At 42.7% G+C, this 18,864-nt stretch overlaps 1 protein-coding gene across 2 annotated transcripts in view; it reads right to left on the bottom strand.

The window, feature by feature from the left end:
- The window catches only part of SH3RF1 (SH3 domain containing ring finger 1), a 178,225-nt gene extending 165,634 nt beyond the window's left edge, over positions 1 to 12,591 (bottom strand). For both annotated transcript variants that reach the window (XM_028104393.2, XM_028104394.1), the window contains exons 1-2: positions 12,466 to 12,591; positions 10,425 to 10,912 (exon numbers count right to left, since the gene is read on the bottom strand). In XM_028104393.2, coding sequence (XP_027960194.1) covers positions 10,425 to 10,817 — 393 coding nt within the window. In that variant the 5' untranslated portion in view covers positions 10,818 to 10,912; positions 12,466 to 12,591. The remainder of the gene's footprint in view (positions 1 to 10,424; positions 10,913 to 12,465) is intronic.
- Positions 12,592 to 18,864: the final 6,273 nt, after the last annotated feature.

The raw sequence follows: 18,864 nt of genomic DNA, 5'->3' as shown, positions 1-18,864 counted from the left end.
CCAGACTTGTTTTATAAAAATGAACAGAAGAGAGAAAAATGAAAGTGTTAATTCCAGCACATAGTATCATATGAAATACATAATGCTGAATGAAAATAATTAGGCCCACCAAAAATGGCAAAAATATTTAGCCTATAGACTTAAGCTCCTCAGCTGTGTTCAACTGTGGAGGAAAAAAGGAAAAACATATGAAATACTAGAAACAATTCATCAAAAGTGTGCTTAAAACACAACGCTTAACGGGAAAAACTGAGATTTGCTAACTACATACCACTTTGAATAAGCTCAGCAAATAAAAATTTGCTTGAAATTTAATTTTTTACATATAATATTTAATCTATGTGTTAAGAGACTTTTAAAACTCTTTAAAAACTAAGTAGTTATTGTAATTAGGAGTGTACATATGTTTCTAGCTCTAGAGGAATTGTATCTCCTTATAACAAATCAATGTTCAACTTTTAAACATTAGTGCTCAAATACACTTCCAAGAAACTTATACAGATACCAGGGGTATTGGTATCCCACACTGATATTTTTACTCTACTTGCTATTGTTTTATTGGGGGGTAGGGGCATCCCTCACATAATTAAAACTAGATATGGAGCACCCTATAATAACCTTCAATTTTATTTCTGTATAATTCTTCATTGCTTAGGACCACTCACTACAACTCAAAATAATGAAAATCCACTCCTGTTTATTCACTGCAACATTATAAACAATAAAAATAGACTGTTTCAAAGGGATTTTTTCTTGCAAAAAATAAGGAATTTTTTATTTCCTTAGGCTAACAGAAAAATGTTCAAACTTGATAGTCCTTGCCTTTCTGCACTATATTTAATAGAACTTAAAAATTCATTTGCACATCCTCCTACTGCTCCCTTTTATCCACGTTTCACAACTCAAATGGTCTACTACTTAACTGCTACTGTCAACCATTTGAAATGGCACCTCCACTCCCTTCCCTGCTACCCCGGAAGAGCCCACTCACACATTTATCTTTAACATGGCTGTGTTTACAGATACCCATATGTCACCATTCATGAAGCAACTGTTACCATCCTCTTGACTAAGCATTGGCAGGCACATACACTGCAAAGGATTGCAAGACCACAGAAAGGGTGACTGGGGCTCAGAATTTTTCTTTTTTAAGGTTACTACTTTCAAGGTCTCTGAAATTAAAAAAAAAAAAAAGTGGAGAGATAGACACATTCTTTTTGATAAAAGCTTTGGGAGGGTGAGGGGTCTAAGTTCCACAGTGAGGGAGCCTTACTAGCAAAGCTGTTTCCAAGTGTACTATTTCCATCGCAAGTACACCTCACTACACTATGTTGCTATGTAAAAGAAAGAGGCTTGCCTGACTTGACATCTGATTTGATATCTGAGTTCCTCACTACACTATGTTACTATACATAATATTTCTTTTTTTTAAGATTTTATTTATTTGAGAGAGAGAGAGAGAGAGAGAGAATGAGAGACAGCACGAGAGGGAAGAGGGTCAGAGGGAGAAGCAGACTCCCTGCTGAGCAGGGAGCCCGATGTGGGACTCGATCCCGGGACTCCAGGATCATGACCTGAGCCGAAGGCAGTCGCTTAACCAACTGAGCCACCCAGGCACCCCTATACATAATATTTCTATCACAAGTATTCTTACTATACTGTACTATGCATACCATGTTGCTCTACTATTGCGGATCCTCGTAAAGAATCCTGCTAGAAAGTGAACTACAAAGTCATTTGTCTTTTGACCTTAAAATGAAAAAGACTTTTCATGTATTGTCTCAGGTTTACTTAAACCATATTAATGCAACGGACTGGAGAGGGTATGGATTAATAAACAGAGCGAGTGCCTGACTGTGGTAGGGAAAAGCCAGCATTCTTCCCAGCAGAGGAGGACAGTTAAGGAATAGAGGTACGCAAAAAGGAGCCAGGGACTCTTGGAAGGGTGAAGTGGAGGTAGGTATTAACAGATTGCCCCTACTTTTTTTGTATCTATTTTTAACCTTCCTTTTCCCCAGCCCAGAGACTAATTATGGGGCAAAATGAGCAATCTGTGGATGCAACCTGGAAAAACAACTCAAGGAAGGAAACGGAATGGCACAGGAGTGCTTGCTCTCCTTCTCCCCCTTCCTGTTCCAACATCTCTCCCATTTCCCCCCTCTTAGCCGCTTGGAAAACGCAGACCACGGTTGCATGACAGAATACAAGGTGGCTAGAAGGCAGAGAAGTGAACAAACTACAGAAGTTCTACACCAGCAGAGGCTGTAGCTGGGTTGAGGGGCCGAAGCCAGAGAACCAGCGGCAGAGGTGAGGCTTTTCAGAGAGCAGGAAGAACAGCAAGGGCTTAGGACTAAAGCAAAAGTAGATTGTATCTCATTTTCCTCCCTTTCTCTGTTCAGCCAGCAACAACAGAATAACCTCCCCTTCCCTTCCTCTCTTTCAATCAGCCACAGGAGAAATAAGGGCTGAGGGAATGGTAATCAAAATGGGAGAAATGGGCAAAGAACCCCCCAGGGGTAGCCAGAGAGAACGAACATTCATTAGGCTGTTTCTCACAGGGAAGGGACCAAAACAACTGAGCTTAAGTCCTCCTTTTGCATAGCTCTATATTCGTTTTGTGATCTTTTAAATTTCTTCTCAATTATTTGGTTCTTGTCATCCAAATAGAAATGATATTATATTCCTTGTGAGGAAGACTGATCATTTTTAGAGTAATGATACTAATAATAATGCATCCATTTACATGGACTTTATAATTTTCAAAATGGTTGCACATCAGTTCTTGCATTTATCCACAAGGCAACCTATTAATCAGTAGAGGAAGTGTTAATCCATTTTTATAGATGGTGAGGAAACAACACAAAGAAAGGGGTTAAGGACAAATAAGTTGTTGAGAAAATGTACAGCTAGGATCCTTAGAAGGTGATTAGAATTCACTCAGTCATTCATTCCTGCATTCATTCACTCTGTTATGGGTTGAATTGTGTCCCCTAAAAAATATATGCTCAGGTTCTAACCCCCAATACCTGTGAATGCGGCCTTATTTGGAAATAGAGTCTAGCTGATACAATCAAGTTAAGATGGAGTCATATTAGTTTCGGGTAGGCCCTAATCCAATGACTGTGTCCTCATAAGAAGAGGGAAATTTGGACACAGACACACTGGGAAGGCATGTGAATATGGAGGCAAAGACCGGAGTGCTATATCCACAAGCCAAGGAACACCAAGGACTGCCAGAACCACCAGAAGCTAGGAAGAGGCAAGGAAGGACTCTCCCCTGAAAGGTTCAGAAAGAGCCTGGCTCTGCCAATATCCTGATTTCAGACTCTGGCCTCCAAAATTGTGAGAAAGTAAACTTCTGTTGTTCTAAGCCACCCAGTTTGTGGTACTTTGCTATAGCAGCTCCAGGAAACTAATAAACATTCATTCAACAAATCTCTTTTTGAGTGTGTACTATGTGCCAGATACCACAAAGGGTTTTGAGAAGTGCAAGATGAACCAAACTCAGTAATCCTTCTCCCCCCAACTCCTTGCATGGAGCACGGGGACCTAAGGTTTTGCAGTTCTGTGCTAAAGAAATAAAGCCCAGAAAAGCCAAACAGACGGTTGATGGCAGCATTGGAACTGGAGGCCACAACCTCTCACCTCCAAACCACACTCCTCCCATGCACCAAGCTAAAGAAGGTCTGGTTTCCTGGTCTACTGTCACCGTAAAGGAGCTTCATTTGTCCCTTTAAAACAACAACAGTGAACACAGCAAGGACAGTAAGAACACAAGAACTTCCACTTAAAAGCTGTCTCTGTTATAAGTAGCACGAGGACCCAGGAAGAATGTCTGTCACTGAAGTAGAGTGTGGGTAAGGGAAGGAAGCTCTTGGCATCAGACAGGTGAGGGTGGAACCCTATCTCCATCACTTTCTAGCTGGGAGACCTAGAACAAGTTATTCAGCCTCTTTCTGACATCCTTTCCACATCCCCAAAATGAGAATGATAGTACAGAATACCCTCCTATACATCAGTGACAGTAGATATGGAAAGCTATGAAAGATACATCATTAAACAGAAAATCTCAAATTGCAGAAGAGCACATATGATGTCATCCTATTTCTATTAATATTTTTCCTGGGGGAAAAAAACACACACACGAAAACCTCTTCATGGTAGTCATTCCTGGAGATTAAGAATGGAGAGATTAGAAGTCTTGATTTTCTCCTCTACATCCTTATCCACCATTAAGTTTCTTACCATGAGCATGTATTACCTTAATTTTTAAAATAGGGAGAAAAATCCTAGTCATTTAAAAAGAATGAAGCATGATAATTCAATGGGTTGTTCACTTAAAATAGGTGCACTTCTCTGCATGTATATTATACCTCAATAAACAGCTGTGGGTGTTTTTAATGAGACAGATATATGTGCTCAGACATGAAAAGGTTTCCCAGATATATTAAATGAACTATCACATCATCAGATACCCAGAGCATGAAATTCCATTTAGGTAAAAAAAAACAAACTATGTGTATACACACACAAATGTATATGAAGAGATCTAGAATGACACACACACTTCATATCGTACATCTACATTATTGAATTTTTTTTTTTTACCACCAGAATGTTTTTAGGAACTCATTTTGAAATTCACATTCTTTTTAACTTTTTAAATAACAATAGTACTTAACCTGAGGGTTGTTGTGAGATTTACATGATCATGGTCACATACTTTATGTAACATAAAAAAGAGTCATTAGGCATTTCTTTTTTTAACTACTAATCAGTACGCATGCCAGGCTCATCTCCATCCCACCCTTCTATCCCAGTCCCAAATCAGAGCCTTGAACCCTAGACATTGAGCCTGACTCAGGAATAAAGTCAAGTCAGGGATAGGATGAACATAAGGACCAAAGCAGGGGTCAAGAATGAAATGATAAATAAAAGAAGAAGTCAATAATGTCTGCAACAGACATTGTTTGGCAAAAACAGTTTTCTATTTTAACTCAGCCGTTCAGAGACAGCCAGATGCCTCCCTCATCCAAACCACCAAATGAAGACATCAATTCCTACGTCAGTGTTGGGCTGAGTCTTCCACTGAAGGGTAGCATGTGCTGCCCTGTCCTTCCTAATCCACACTCAGTCCACTCTTTGACCAGACACTTACTCCAGGGGCCACAATACACAAACTACACTACAGAGACTTATTCCATTTCTTAACCCACAGCTTGATGCTTCACTTGATGCTGCCTTATTTGTTGTTTCCTGTGTTTTACCTCCCCATCAGGTAAACTCTTTTTCAACAGAAACATGCATTAAAGCCACCTCTGTCCTAGGTCAGATCATAGCCCAGAATTGAGCCAGAAAAAAACTCTCCACAGGTACCTGTTCACTGACTGGAGGTTAAAGATGGCCAACGGGGCAATTCATAGCAGTAGTTTCTCACACCCTACCCGGAGCCACACTGTAGACCTGACTTTCTCCCCTACCCTTCTTCAATTCTCTTTCTGCCACCTCTTTTGGGTAATGCCTCAGACACCATGATGCCCAGGAAAGCACCCTCTCCAAACTCCACTTACAGAAGAACCCAAGAGATAAGCGAGTAGTAGAAACAGTTCTCTCCTCCTGACGCTTCCTTCTCTCAACCTAAAATTTTCTGTTTCTGGTTTATTGTCTATTTTGTGAAACTATACCAGGCCACTTGGGCAGTTGAGGGTGGTAGAGGGACCAGAGAACTTCTCAGAGTTATTGCACATCCAGAGGAGTGGACCACTTGCAGGTCTTTGGGGAAACCAGGACTGAAGGGATTGGCAGTAGACTGAGGCCATTCAAGGGGCTGGCCTTGAGGAGTACATCCACAGTAGTGTGTTAGTTTGCTGGGGCTGCCATAACAAAGTAATACCGATTGACTGGCTGTAACAACAAATACTTATTTCATCAGTTTTGGAGGCTAAGTCTAAGATCAAGTTGTCAGCAGGGTTGTGTTCTTCTGGAAGCCTCTCTCCTTAGTTTGCAGATATCCATCTTTGTGTGTCTTCACATGGTCTTCCTTCTGGGTCTCTGTGTCCCAATCCCCTCTTCTTATAAGAATACCAGTCATGGGGCACCTGGGTGGCTCAGTGGGTTCACTGTCCGTCCGACTCTTGGTTTTGGCTCAGGTCATAATCTCAGGGTCATGAGATCAAGCCTCATGTTGGGCTCCATGCTGGGCATGAAGCCTGTTTAGGATTCTCTCTCCCTCTGCCTCTCCCCACTTCTCGATCTCTCTCAAAAAAAAAAAAAAAAAAAAAAAAAAAGAATACCAGTCACACTGTGGATCAGGGCCCACAATATGACCTCATTTGACCTTAATCACCTCTTTAAAGTCGCTATTCCCCAAACACATTCACATTCTGAGGTACTAGGGGAAACAACTTCATCTTATGAATGGGGGCACAGAGGCACAATTCAGCCCATAATAGTCAGCAACAGGGAAAGGGAGAGAAAGGAGTTGTGAGGGTAGCTATGGAGAAACAAAAGCATACTCTACATTTGCAGAAGGAAATTTCACCTGTTCCTCCCAAATCTAGAGTTCCCTTTCTCTCTCAGTCCTTTGACACCAAACTCCCATTTCCGTTCTGAGCCCTGATGACTGCTCAGTCCTAATGATTCATCTTTCTAATCCCAAATGCAGAGTACTTACTAGCTCTACCACTCATCTGGCCCTTAACCCCATGTGGCCTGTGGTGGCTCTTGAAGCCTTGTACATTACTGTACTTGAGGCATCATTCAGCTCACTATCCCTGTCCCATGCTCAGTCCACCTTCACCTTCCATTGGTTCTTCACAGGATCCATACCCTGTCCCACTTCAGATCAAGGCCATTGGAATACTCTTATCCTGCTCCTTCACCTGCCCAGCCCTCTCTCAACTAATTAATATCATTTTATCCTTAAGATCTCAGCTCAGGGCGCCTGGGTGGCTCAGATGGTTGGGCGTCTGCCTTCGGCTCGGGTCATGATCCCGGAGTCCTGGGATCGAGTCCCGCATCGGGCTCCCTGCTCCTTGGGAGCCTGCTTCTCCCTCTGCCTCTCTCTCTCTCTGTCTCTGATGAATAAGTAAAAAAAAATCTTTAAAAAAAAAAAGATCTCAGCTCAAATGCCTTTCTCAAGTAAGCTTTTGAAGATACCACACACACACACACACACACACACACACACACACACATTTACCCTCACACTAAACACAGGTCCTTCTCCTATCCCCTCCCCTAGCTTTCTGTCATAACACTTACCAAGTTTAATTACATACTTGCATTGTTATTATGTTATTAATGTGTGTCTCTCCCCCAAGATGGACACATACTCCTAAGTTCGTAAGTGGAAGCGGTATCTGGTTTATCCATCATTACCTACCGAACAGCTAGAATAGTGCCTGGCACCCAGTAGGTGCTCAATAAATATTTGCTAGCTAAAGGAAAGAATAAATGAAGTGGGAATTAGTGTAAATCAGTGGTTATGTGGATTTATTTTTGCTGAATAAACTCACTGAGATAGAAGCCGGTGTGAGATCATTAATAATTTCTAGACAGATAGGTGCACAGATATGAATAGATCTTGAACCAATGGAACCATTCATAGAAAGCAGAAATTTAACTGTTCTGCTATGTCATAATTCTGTCGAAATTATTTAAACATGTTTTCCATGTGGAATTTTGCATGTATATTATATTTTTTTTATATATTATCTATCTTCTGCAGGTATTTTTAGTCCCTTTAAACAGATTATCTGCAGTCCCCCTCTCCCTGTGGCTCATTCCACTGCTCAACTTTGGCCTAAAACCAACAGGAATTCTTTACATGGGATTCCTATGGTGACTCCAATCCAACACTTTTTCATTTTCTCCTTCATATTAGGCAGGAAACACTAAAATTCTGGGAACAAGATCTGTGTCACACATTGGAAATGTTTGTATCCGCTGATAACACTCAAATCTACCTCGGCTAAATGCATGAGAAAGCCACATGGTCACAATCTAATGGAACATAGAACATAACTAATACACTGAAGCAATACTCCACATGTTATCACTTTCAGCTTTATGCAACATGTGGAAACAGGTTCATGCACCACTTGGTTGTGTCAGAACATCTAAGAGAGGAGAATGCATGTTTGGAATTTATTATGGTCACTCACCTCAGGAAAGTGTCCAAAGGAGTGCATTACAACCTCCACATGTCTGTATGTTACAGATTTCTTTTTTAAAAGTATTTTCTGAGATGTACTTATCTTTCAGGTACCTGGACTATTTATTTGTGCAACCCTGGTTGTTTTGAATACTTGAAAGCAAAAGGTACCGGTAACTACTAATGAGAAATTATTTTAGAATAGAAAATAAAACTGCTATTTTTACAAGTACTGCAGCATTTGCATGAACTCAGATTACTGTTTTTTTTCTTGTTTTGTTTTTTGTTTTGTAATTTTGTGTCTTGTTTTGTCTCTGCTCTCTGTGCCTCCCCACCCCCTAAAATAACAGACATCATTTTCTGTTTTATTAACCTCAACTATTTTATCCAAGTTATAAGGCTCAAGTTCACCAGGGATTCTCAGTAAATAATTTTCCTCATGCTAAAGAAAAAACATGCAGCAAATTAGGAACTCATATAAGCCAGAAAAATAACACTAACATCATCAAAATCTCAAAATAATTTACCCAAGAAAAGTGAAGCTCAATTTTGAAAGCTTAGCAGTTGAAATAAATGAACATTACAGCATTACACAGTCAATTTTTATGTTAGAAAGAAAACTTAAAATTCAAAGGACATTAGGTTGACACTTGAGCCCTTTTCTTAAATTCCTCTTTGTCAGTAATCAAACATTCAATGCATTCCTCATAACAGGTAAAGCAATGTGTCAACAACTAAGATACTTCCACGCATAGCCAGAAGCTACAACGGCTCTAGTCTAATTAACAAGGAAACAAAATCTCCAAAGAAGCAAGTCTACTCCCTCATTAAGCTAACCGGACCTGGGTTAAGTGTCTCAGAAATAACCAACTTGATCACTGGTTGTGAGATTAAAATATTAACGACTCTGTACACTAGTCAATGCACCAGTAAACTCCGTAAAAGAAAGGAAATCCAAGAAAACTGCTATAAGCAGACCAACCTCACAAACATGTGGGCTTCAAATATGCAAAGAAAACCACCCTAACCCAAAGTTCTCACTATCTTTAAAAAAAAAAAATTAAATACAACTCAAAATAAGCCTGATAGCCTAGTGAAGAAATTGTTTCCTAGTAATTAAAACCCTTTCCTATTTTACCTCTAGTGATATAAATACTTTGTATCATTTTAAAAGATGAGCTTGAGAAAGAAGCCAGGGAATGGTACAGCCTCTGATATTCACACCCGTGAATTTATACTATCTAATGCCATCCCAATGGCTGTTCTAACACTAAATGAGAGAAGTCAGTTATGAGTGGTTACCATGAATATTTGGGGGGAAAAAAAATTCTTATCCAAATTAACTGTTCAAAAATACATTTTATCAGTTTGGCCAAATATTGAAATTGTTTCTTCCAACAAAAATGAAATTGTTTTAATTATCTGATGCCCATAACTACTTTTTATTTTTACAAAAATGAGAAAAATGTGTCTTAATGGAATGCCATTACCAACAACATAATATAGATTTATTCAGAATACCTTACCTTCTAAGAATTTAAAATATGGTAACTGTTCAAATATTTAGCTTCATTTAAAATTATTTCAGCCCAAACCCAAAACCCAAGAAAAATCATTTTGATGGAAACATTTCATTTCACTCCCTGCAAAACCCAACATAAAGCTAGATTCTCTGTTACACCATAGTCCTAAATGACATTTCGTTGCTACAGCAACGAAACTCGGCTACCTGTGGCCATGATTTGTTAAGAATTCCTCCAACCAGTAAATTCTGTGCTATGCATTCATAAAACCAAGAGAATGGCTAGAATGGTTCAATGCACCAAAAAATTAAGGTTTAATTTCCTACTTATGATTCACCCACATACATATTTATAACATATATATGTACACATACATACCTAAATATGGTTCTCCCAACTCCATGAAACAGGGAAAAATCACACCATATTTCCATTTTAAAATGGGCACCAAAAAACTGCTTCGTTTTAGATTTCAGTGAATAATTGCTACCTGTTTCCCAAAATTTATCTTAAAAGGTAACAGAGACTATCTGGAGAGAATTTTTAGAAACAAAAATTTATCATTTATATCCACTCTCATTCCAAAAAGAGGAAAAAAAAAATCCTGAGGCATAATTTCCTATCTGTTCCAGTTAAGTGTGGCTTCTTTAGCAATGAACTGATTTAGAAAATATCAAGCTAAAGCATAAAGAAAAACATAGTTTTTACCACCGTCATTCACCAAACTGCTTCTGCAGGCTACTCACCCTCACCGGGGGGCTCCAAGCTTGCACCCGTGGCTGCTGTCCGCCCTGGGAGCTCTGCAAATCTTTTGAGCTACAATTAGCCACAGAGCTGCTCTGCGCCCTTAATGCATTTGTGCAGTTCGTCCCACTGCCCCCACCAGGGCCAGGTTTCCAAGGCCTCTGCTTGATGCCATCCAGAAGTCTGACCAGCAGGATGTTACTTGGAAGCTCCTCAACACCCGAGCCAACAAGAGTCCTGCACTCGGGACATCTGAGTTCATTTCGGGAACCCACAATCCCCAGCAAACATCGTTTGCAAAATGTATGCTGGCAAGGCAAGACTTTTGCCGAAGCGTCAAGCCGCTCTAGACACACAGGACACTCCAGAAGATCCAGCAGGGCAGATTCATCCATCTTTATCTAGTTTACTGAGAAAAAAGCTTCAGAAATGTTCATAGTTGTGTGCATCCCTTAAAGTGATTCATGTAACATCCATTTCAGACTTTGCTCTGGAGTAATGGGGGAGGCGGAGGAGAGAAGACAGAAAATTAGTATTGTTATTTGGGGGAAAAGGTTCACAGAGGAGCCAAGAACCAAAAAGTACACAAAAGTGCTTCCTCTGAATAGTGCAGCTTTGCTTTGGAATGTGGTTCCTGAACTCCAAAGTCAACAATTAAAAACAAAATGGGCTTTTTAAACAATTCAAAATTAGTCCCTAAAGATATCTAAGAGTTCACTGTGCAGAAATAGCTATCAAGTACTATGCAGAATTCCTGCAATAAAATGGGATTTATGAAATGCAATAAAGAACATGATTTCTTCAGCTCTCAAAGTGATATTGCCTGCCTTAATAAAGTCCTCAACTCATATGAGAGGCTGAACAGAAGCAACTGAAAGTTTCCTCTACCTGAAATTACTTTTAAACCCAACAAACTTCCCAATCTTTAAGCTACTTTAGTGTTTAAGAAACCATGCCTCATATGATCACTTGTGGTAAAGGATCCCAATATTAAATACATATGTTTCTTCGCTGGCCTTAAAAATAGAACTGTTCAACCTTGCCCAACCAAAATGAGCGGAAGGTTGACAATTCTAATGGACACAACTAAAGATTTGTTTGAAAGCAGCTGAAATAATAAAAGCACCCTTCAGGGCAGTGGTTGACAAACTCTGAAAGGGATTTCTGAACAGCTTGTCCTAATCCCATTCAGAAAATCTGGCAAAATTATCACCAAAAGAATTTGAGAATGGAATGCTGGACTGAAAACTGTGAGCATGATATGAAAATGGGGCCATTCAGGAAAAAGCACTTAAACCAGTGACTGCACCGCTCTCCCCCTACCACCAAAATAAATGTAAATGTGAATGCCTAGAAGAAAAAGGGTAAAAAGATTTCGATGGAAGCATTAACATCTGTTCTTGACAGAGCCGGGGAGCAGGGAGCCCCAGGGCTGCGCCCCTCTCCCACGCTGCCAAGCTCAGGTACTTCCAGACCCGCAGGGAGGCGCGGCGGCCGCTCGCCGCAGACACACCCCGGAGCCAGGTGTCGGCGACAAGGGGCAGGGGAGGGTCCCAGGCTAGGGCTGCTGCCCGGCCGGTGCTGGAACGGGGATTTCATTCAACGGCCTCCTCTCCACCACCCTTTGGGTCTGGCCGGGCACATAAATCCCCCCCCCCCCCGGAACGACTGCTGGAAGTTTTCAAGGACTTAAAAATAAATCCGCAGCCTTAAGTTGCGAAAGTCAGCCCCACAAAGTGCCAGCTTTCGGGAAACATCTATGACGCCGCAGAGATGAGGCGGGAGTCCCCGAGAGACTGAGCCATCTGAGAGCAGGGAGTGCTGGGCTGCGCCCCGGGAGAACGCGGCACGGAGCCCGGGCAGCTTTCTGCCGGGAGAAGGCAGCGAGGCCGCGGCACCGTCCCGGCTCCGGGCCCACTGGGACTCGACGGTGGAGAGACTGAGGGACGGACCAGCGCGGAGGGGAGGGGGGCGCCCCGACCACCTCCTCCTCGGCCGCGAGGATCTGCCCGCGCCGGCTCCCCGCGCGGCCCCGCGCCCTACCTCGCGCCTCGGCTCCTCCTCTTTGTTCGCGGCCCCGCAGCGGCGGCGGAGACCGATGCAGATGCGGCCCCGCCGCGCCCGCCGCTCGCAGTGTCTCTGACGCCGCGGCGGCACCCGGAGACTCCTCTCTGCTGCCCCCCTCACGCGCGCGCACACACACACACATACACACGCCGCCGCCGCCACCTCCCACTTTCCCAGCCGAGGAGGGCGGAGGAAGAGGAGGAGGAGGAGGAGGCCGAGCAGCTGCGGGCGCCCGGGGCGCGAAGGGGCGGCCCCGCACCACAGCGCCTCCCCCCGGAGCGGGCGCGGCACCTCCGGGAACTGCGGGGCTGGCGTGCCTTCCTCCTGGCGCTGAGGTACCTGCGCGCGGTCCCCGCCCGCCCGCGGGGGCGCGATGGGGGCGGCGGCCTGAGGGGGCGCTGCGAGAGCCGAGAGTCCAGGAAGCGGGGTCCCCAGGAGCGAGGGAGATGGATGGTGTGGGGGCACACGCCTCCCCTTGAGGGAAACATGCCTGAAAAATGAAGCAACCGGCGGAGGAGAGCGTTGGGAGTGGCGGCGGAGGGAAAAGGGAAGGCGCCACGGGGCAGGGGCCGGCAGCGTCCTCCTCCTGCCCAGTGGTGCCCGGCGGCCCCGGACGGACTACTCGGGGCGGGACCCGCCGCGGCGCGGGAGGGGCCGGAGCCGGGGCCGGGGAAAGGGCGGGAGCAGCCCTGGCGGGAACTGATCCCACTTTCCTTTGCATCTGTTCGCCCAGGCCTGCGGAGACACTTGGTAGAGCGAGAGTTAAGTGTTGTTACCCCCAGGTCCGAGAGAGTTATGTTGGATCCGCGTGGAAACAGTCCCAGGGCAGCTGTCCAAACGCCCATTCTCGGCCCGCCGCCGCCCGCACCCAGACATCACGCTGACTCCCCGGGGCACAAACCTGAGCCAGCTGGGAGGATTGCTGATCCAGAAACTCAAAATGGGAGGGGAGAGAGGCGAGGAAAACGGTTGTGGGGATTTGCTGTTATACCTGCCCTAAATGGGGAAAACTCAAAGTCTGACCCCAGGTGAGCTGGCACCGTGGAGCTAGCTGAGAGGCGCCTCTTTTATCTGAGCCTGGGAGGCAGCCATAACCATCACTTAATCTTTGTTTCGGTTGCCGCAGGCGCACACCTGTAAACTCTGAAATGTAGTTTTGAAAAACATGTCCAGAGGTTTAGAGGTTTGTTTTTCAGGCTCGATTCAGAGGGGAAAACAAATTAAAATTTCGTCATTATCTCAAAGTTGTCATAATTTTATTTGCATTTCCCATCAACTTACAAAAAGTTATCCCAAATACCCTTCCTCAAAGGTGTGCAGAAACTAAATATGAAAATAAGAGGGGCTAAAAATATTATGCAAGAAATCCCTGCCTGGCCAGCAAGGAGGGTAACATTCTGAAGGGGGGCCAGATTATTCTCTAGTCTCCACCCAGGCCACAGCTGAACTATTCAAGACCAATAAGATCGCCGAAGAAAGAAAAAAATGATAACAGTTATTATCGATCATTCACTCTATGTGCTAAACATTCTACATCCATTAATTCAATCCTTACTGCAGTCTCAGACCTCATTCCTCCTTAGCTTGGTTCTAAATAGATTAATATGCTGAGAGTCATATGGTGTGAATACCAGAAGTAACAGCCCACTTAGAAGTGAGCAAATACACACGCATTTGGGCTGAGAACAGCAGGGAGAATTTTTAATCCAATAATCTACAAATAAGGCACTCTGAAAGTGACTACTTAGCCTATATACTTCTGTATCTGGACCTGTGCCGATGAAAGTGGGGCTGACTGGAAGATTACAGTCAGTAACAGATAAATATGAGTATATGCTGTGTACGGTTTTTAAAACTGAAGTTCATAGAGGTTCATTTCATCCCCAGAACACACAATCAGTCATGTTGAACCAAGACTCAACCTCAGGTCTCTGGATTCCAAGTACCCTTTCTTACAAAGCGCCTCAGGCAAAACCAAGTGTACTATATCTGTACCCGGGAAAAGAGGACACTGTTAATCATGGAATTACTCTGGAGAGTAAGGGACAATTTTTGTTTTGTTTTCTTCTTATTTTGGTTTTTTGTTTTTACGGAGAACAGTATATAAGGTCATGGGTGGAATGGTGCAGCTCATGAAACTAGGCAAGAAAATCAGTAGTCACACCCATTGTGACTGAAGTGATCAAAGGAGCCCCCACACACATCCCATGAATAGTATCTGGCACATGGCTGCAGTTCTTTGAACGTCCCTGGTGCTAGTTCACTATATTTTGTAGAATACAACTCTTCTATTAGCCTTAATTACTCTAACCATAGAAACCAAGTTTTAGGCAAATTAAACTCATGAGCCATCTTTCCTCTGTCAAATGGTGAAAAAATACCTTTCTTATAGTGTTCTTGGAAGAGTCAATGAAATAATGTGTTGGTTCTTTGTAATCTGTACATCTCTATTAAAGAAAGATCTCATCATCGTTATCTGCCAAAAATTACCCTGGCAGAGTTATACTGGGCAAAATCCTTCCTTCCCACGGTCTTTGAAAAGTTTGAGAAAGCACTAATACCTGCAAAATCCTCTCAAGAGAATCCCATAGGGGAAGGGAGAGTTGGGGAAAGAGAAACATGTTCATCTTATCATTTCTGGGAATTGAACATGAAGAATGTAAGCATGATATGTGTATGGCCCCTGTGACTTTGAGTAGATACAAGAAAAATATAAACACACCCTGTACACAGTAATGATAGCTTGGTTTAATACAGTTCTGATCCTCCCAAGACTTCAAAGTACTTTCACATATGTTATCTCATTTATCTTCTAGGCATCCCTCTGAAGCAGTAAAGATAGATATAATCATCCCCATTTGCAGATGGGAAAAAATGGGGTGTAAAGCAGTTATTGCTTTTAGTGATAATGTTATGACATATATCAGGCTTTTAAATTCCCAGACTAGAACACTCTTTTGTAAGGTTTCAGATCATGCTTACACATGCATATTCATACATGTGTCTGATCATCATTTTCCTTCAAAACTTAACCAGCCCCCAGCTGCTACGACATTGGGAAATGCAAGCACTATTTACCCAGTTGTTTAAACTAGAAACCTAGGGGTCATCTTCGATTTCTCCGTTTTCCTCTCCATCCCTCTCCATCAACAACTCAGCCGGCTATCCCCAAAATATTTCCATTGCACCTTTATTCAAGCCACCATCGCTCTTTGCCTCTGGCCCCTCCTAACCAGCTTCTTTGCTTCCACTGCTGTCCCCACAGTCTTGCCCTGAATGTAGTGACACCCAGAGCAAGATACAAAAAAAGCATAACAGATCATGTTACATCCTTTCTCAAACCTCATCAATTTCTTTCTATCATACCTAGAATAAAAATCAAGCACCTTCCCCATTTTATGAGCTCCTGTGTCACTTGGCCCCTACATCATCGTGCTCTAACACAGCACTTCGTTTGTCTTCTTCATAGTACTGTTCAGCATCTCATTTTTTGATTCCTTATTTATTGCCTATCTCCCTCACCTGAATATAAGCTCCCTGAAGACATGGCCTGGGTCTGTCTTTACCACTGTAGCCTGGACAGCCTGCCCATGGTGGGTACCAGTGTATGATTCTCAAATAAAGAATTAATCAAGTATAGAATTATATGTATTACCATCCTAAAGCAACATACTTAGTGCTTCACTGCCCCACAACATAGGAAATCAGGCAATGTTCCAAATTCCATTGAGAGTCTTATAATCTATCCGTCAGTAAGTTTTTATGTAGAAGATGAGGACACATGATTCTCTTCTCAGTTAAGCTGCAGAAAAAGCTAAATACCGGCTATGTAACACAGAACATAAACGCAGTGCCAGTTTGTCTTCATTCTAAGTCTTAGTCACCATCCACCTCATTCTCCAAGCAAGCCGGAGAATTCAGAGTTATCTCCAGTCCCTCCTTTTCCCTCTGCTCCTTTCCCCACAGAATAATGATCCAGAGATCATCAGAAGTGCTTTTTTAAATCTGCCCCTTCTCCCAGTCCTTATTTCAGAACTGTTTATCTTCTACTTGAACAGTAAATACTCCCCCTGCTTTCGGTCTCTCCAGCGTACTTGATTCTGGAGAGAGCTTTGGAATCAAAGAATTCTCCATCTACTAACTGGGTAACCTTCAGGCAAGTTTCTAGTCTTCTGTGCCTGAGTTCCCCCTGTAAAATGGGCCTAAAACTACTACCTGCTTCAGCAGTTTTGTGGAGATTTTACATAAGTTAATAAAAATAGAATGCTTGGAACTATGCCCAACACATGGTAAGTGCTTAATAAATGATGATTAATATTATTTTTATTAGAGGGGCACCTGGGTGGCTCAGTCGATTAAGTGTTCTTGATTTCAGCTCGGGTCATGATCTCAGGGTCATGAGATTGAGCCCCATGTAGGGGGCTCTGTGCTGGGTATAGAACCTGCTTACGATTCTCTCTCTCCCTCTCCCACTACCCCTCCCCCCCCACTCACACAGTGCATGCCCACTCTCTCCCATTCTCTCTCTCAATGTATAAATAATATATATAATATTATATGTAATATATATTATGTAATAAAATATATATATATTTTATTAGAGTCTAGATTCAATCCTGGATCCACTACCTGTTAACTAAATGGCTTTGCAAATTTCCTTAATTTTCTGTTTCAACTTCCTTATCTATACAAATGCATATAATGCTATCTACTTTGAAAGATTATCATAAAAATTTAATGACAAAACTCATTGAAAAATCTAGTTCAGTGCTTTTATGGCACATAGTGGGGCTCAATAAAATGTTTATTTCCAGTCTCATTTTCTAGGTACATCTGCACCTTTTTCCACATAACTGGATTATCGCTAAGGTTCTTTCCAGTGTTAAAAATGTATCCCTATCCTAACTGCATAAAGGACATCTAAGGGCAATGGATTCCTCTTGTGAAAAGCCAAGTGGTCCTGAAGCACCTTAGTTGTCAGGAAAAGGGGCTTTTATCAGTTAGAGTCAGGCAAGCCCAAAGAAGTTATTTTGGTCCTCAGTAGTGGGAAGGTGGTGCAAACTCTACTGTCTGGCAGAAAATCTGAGCAGATGGAGTATTTATAGACACTCCCTGAAGATTTCAATTCAATCAGGATGGATGCTAGGGAGAAAGACTGATGAGTGGGAGGTAACTGAACTGAATCTTCCTCCAGCCTTCTTGAAACAGGTCTGAATATTTGAGGAACTATTCGACAGTGGAATACCTAGCGAGGGCTGCAGGGCTCTAAGCTGACTCTAATTCTAACCTGGCCTTCAGGGAGTGGTTCTTGAGGTTTAGCGCAGTCAGAATCACCTAGAACGCTCATTAAAAATGCAGACATCCTAGCCTCGTTGCTAGAGATTCTCACTTAGTAGGTCTAGCAGGGGTTCAAGAATCAGGTGATTCTAATGTATGTGATGCTGGGACAACAATCTGAGAAATGCTAACCTACTGTCACCCAGAGGCACATGAAAAGGGAGGTATCCTGGGCATTGACTAAGGAAACTCATCTCTACAGGGCCCTCTAGAGCTTTGGTGTTGTTGAGAAGGATATGGGAGCTTGGAGCCATTGCTGGTTTTCTGGGGACAACAGAAGAGCCATTGAGTATTTCCACCTCCATTCATTCCAGTCTGTCCCCCTCTTCACTGCCCACTTCACCATGCAGTGCTGCTGTCTCCTCTTATTAAATACTGGACAGATATTTTTTAATTTTTTTTATTTTTTGAAGATTTTACTTATTTCTTTGAGAGAGAGAGCACAAGTGGGGGAAAGGGGCAGAGAGAGAGAGAAGCAGATTCCCTGCTGAGCAGGGAGCCTGATATGGGGCTCAATCCCAGGACCCTGGGCTCACGACCTGAGCTGAAGGCAGACGCCTAAGTCGCTGAGCCACCCAGGTGCCCCATACTGGACAGACTTTTAAAGAATGAGTTTAAAGGGGAGCCAAAATATTAGTCTGCCCAAAGAAACACACATGGCTGGCTCCAAGTTGCCCTAAGACCCCAAACGTGACCAGGGTCACCCACATCAAGCCTCAGAAGTTTAATAGCTCAATACTGTTAAACTTCAGTGAAAACATGCCTGAAAACTAGATGCCCCTAATATTTTCTGACCCAAGGACAAAGAAAAATTTAACCTGCATGAGGAAAACATAATAAGATTTCTTCCTTTCTGTTAAAAAATACTTTCTCTTGTCAAATTCCATTATCATTCTAAAATTTTAAGCCTTCAAGTGGTCTTTTTTGCTTCTAAGCAAATTTTACCTAACCCAACTATTAGAGAGAGAGTAGATAAATATCCATCACTTTATCTAGCCATCTTCAGGAAATGAAATTCCATAATCTTTCTTGGTAATC

The sequence above is a fragment of the Eumetopias jubatus genome, unplaced genomic scaffold (assembly GCF_037043125.1).
Source record: "Eumetopias jubatus isolate StellerSeaLion01/CBP00866 unplaced genomic scaffold, mEumJub1_p1.0 scaffold_2, whole genome shotgun sequence".
In the NCBI taxonomy this organism is placed as follows: domain Eukaryota; kingdom Metazoa; phylum Chordata; class Mammalia; order Carnivora; family Otariidae; genus Eumetopias; species Eumetopias jubatus.
This window is presented reverse-complemented; position numbering and strand designations above follow the sequence as displayed.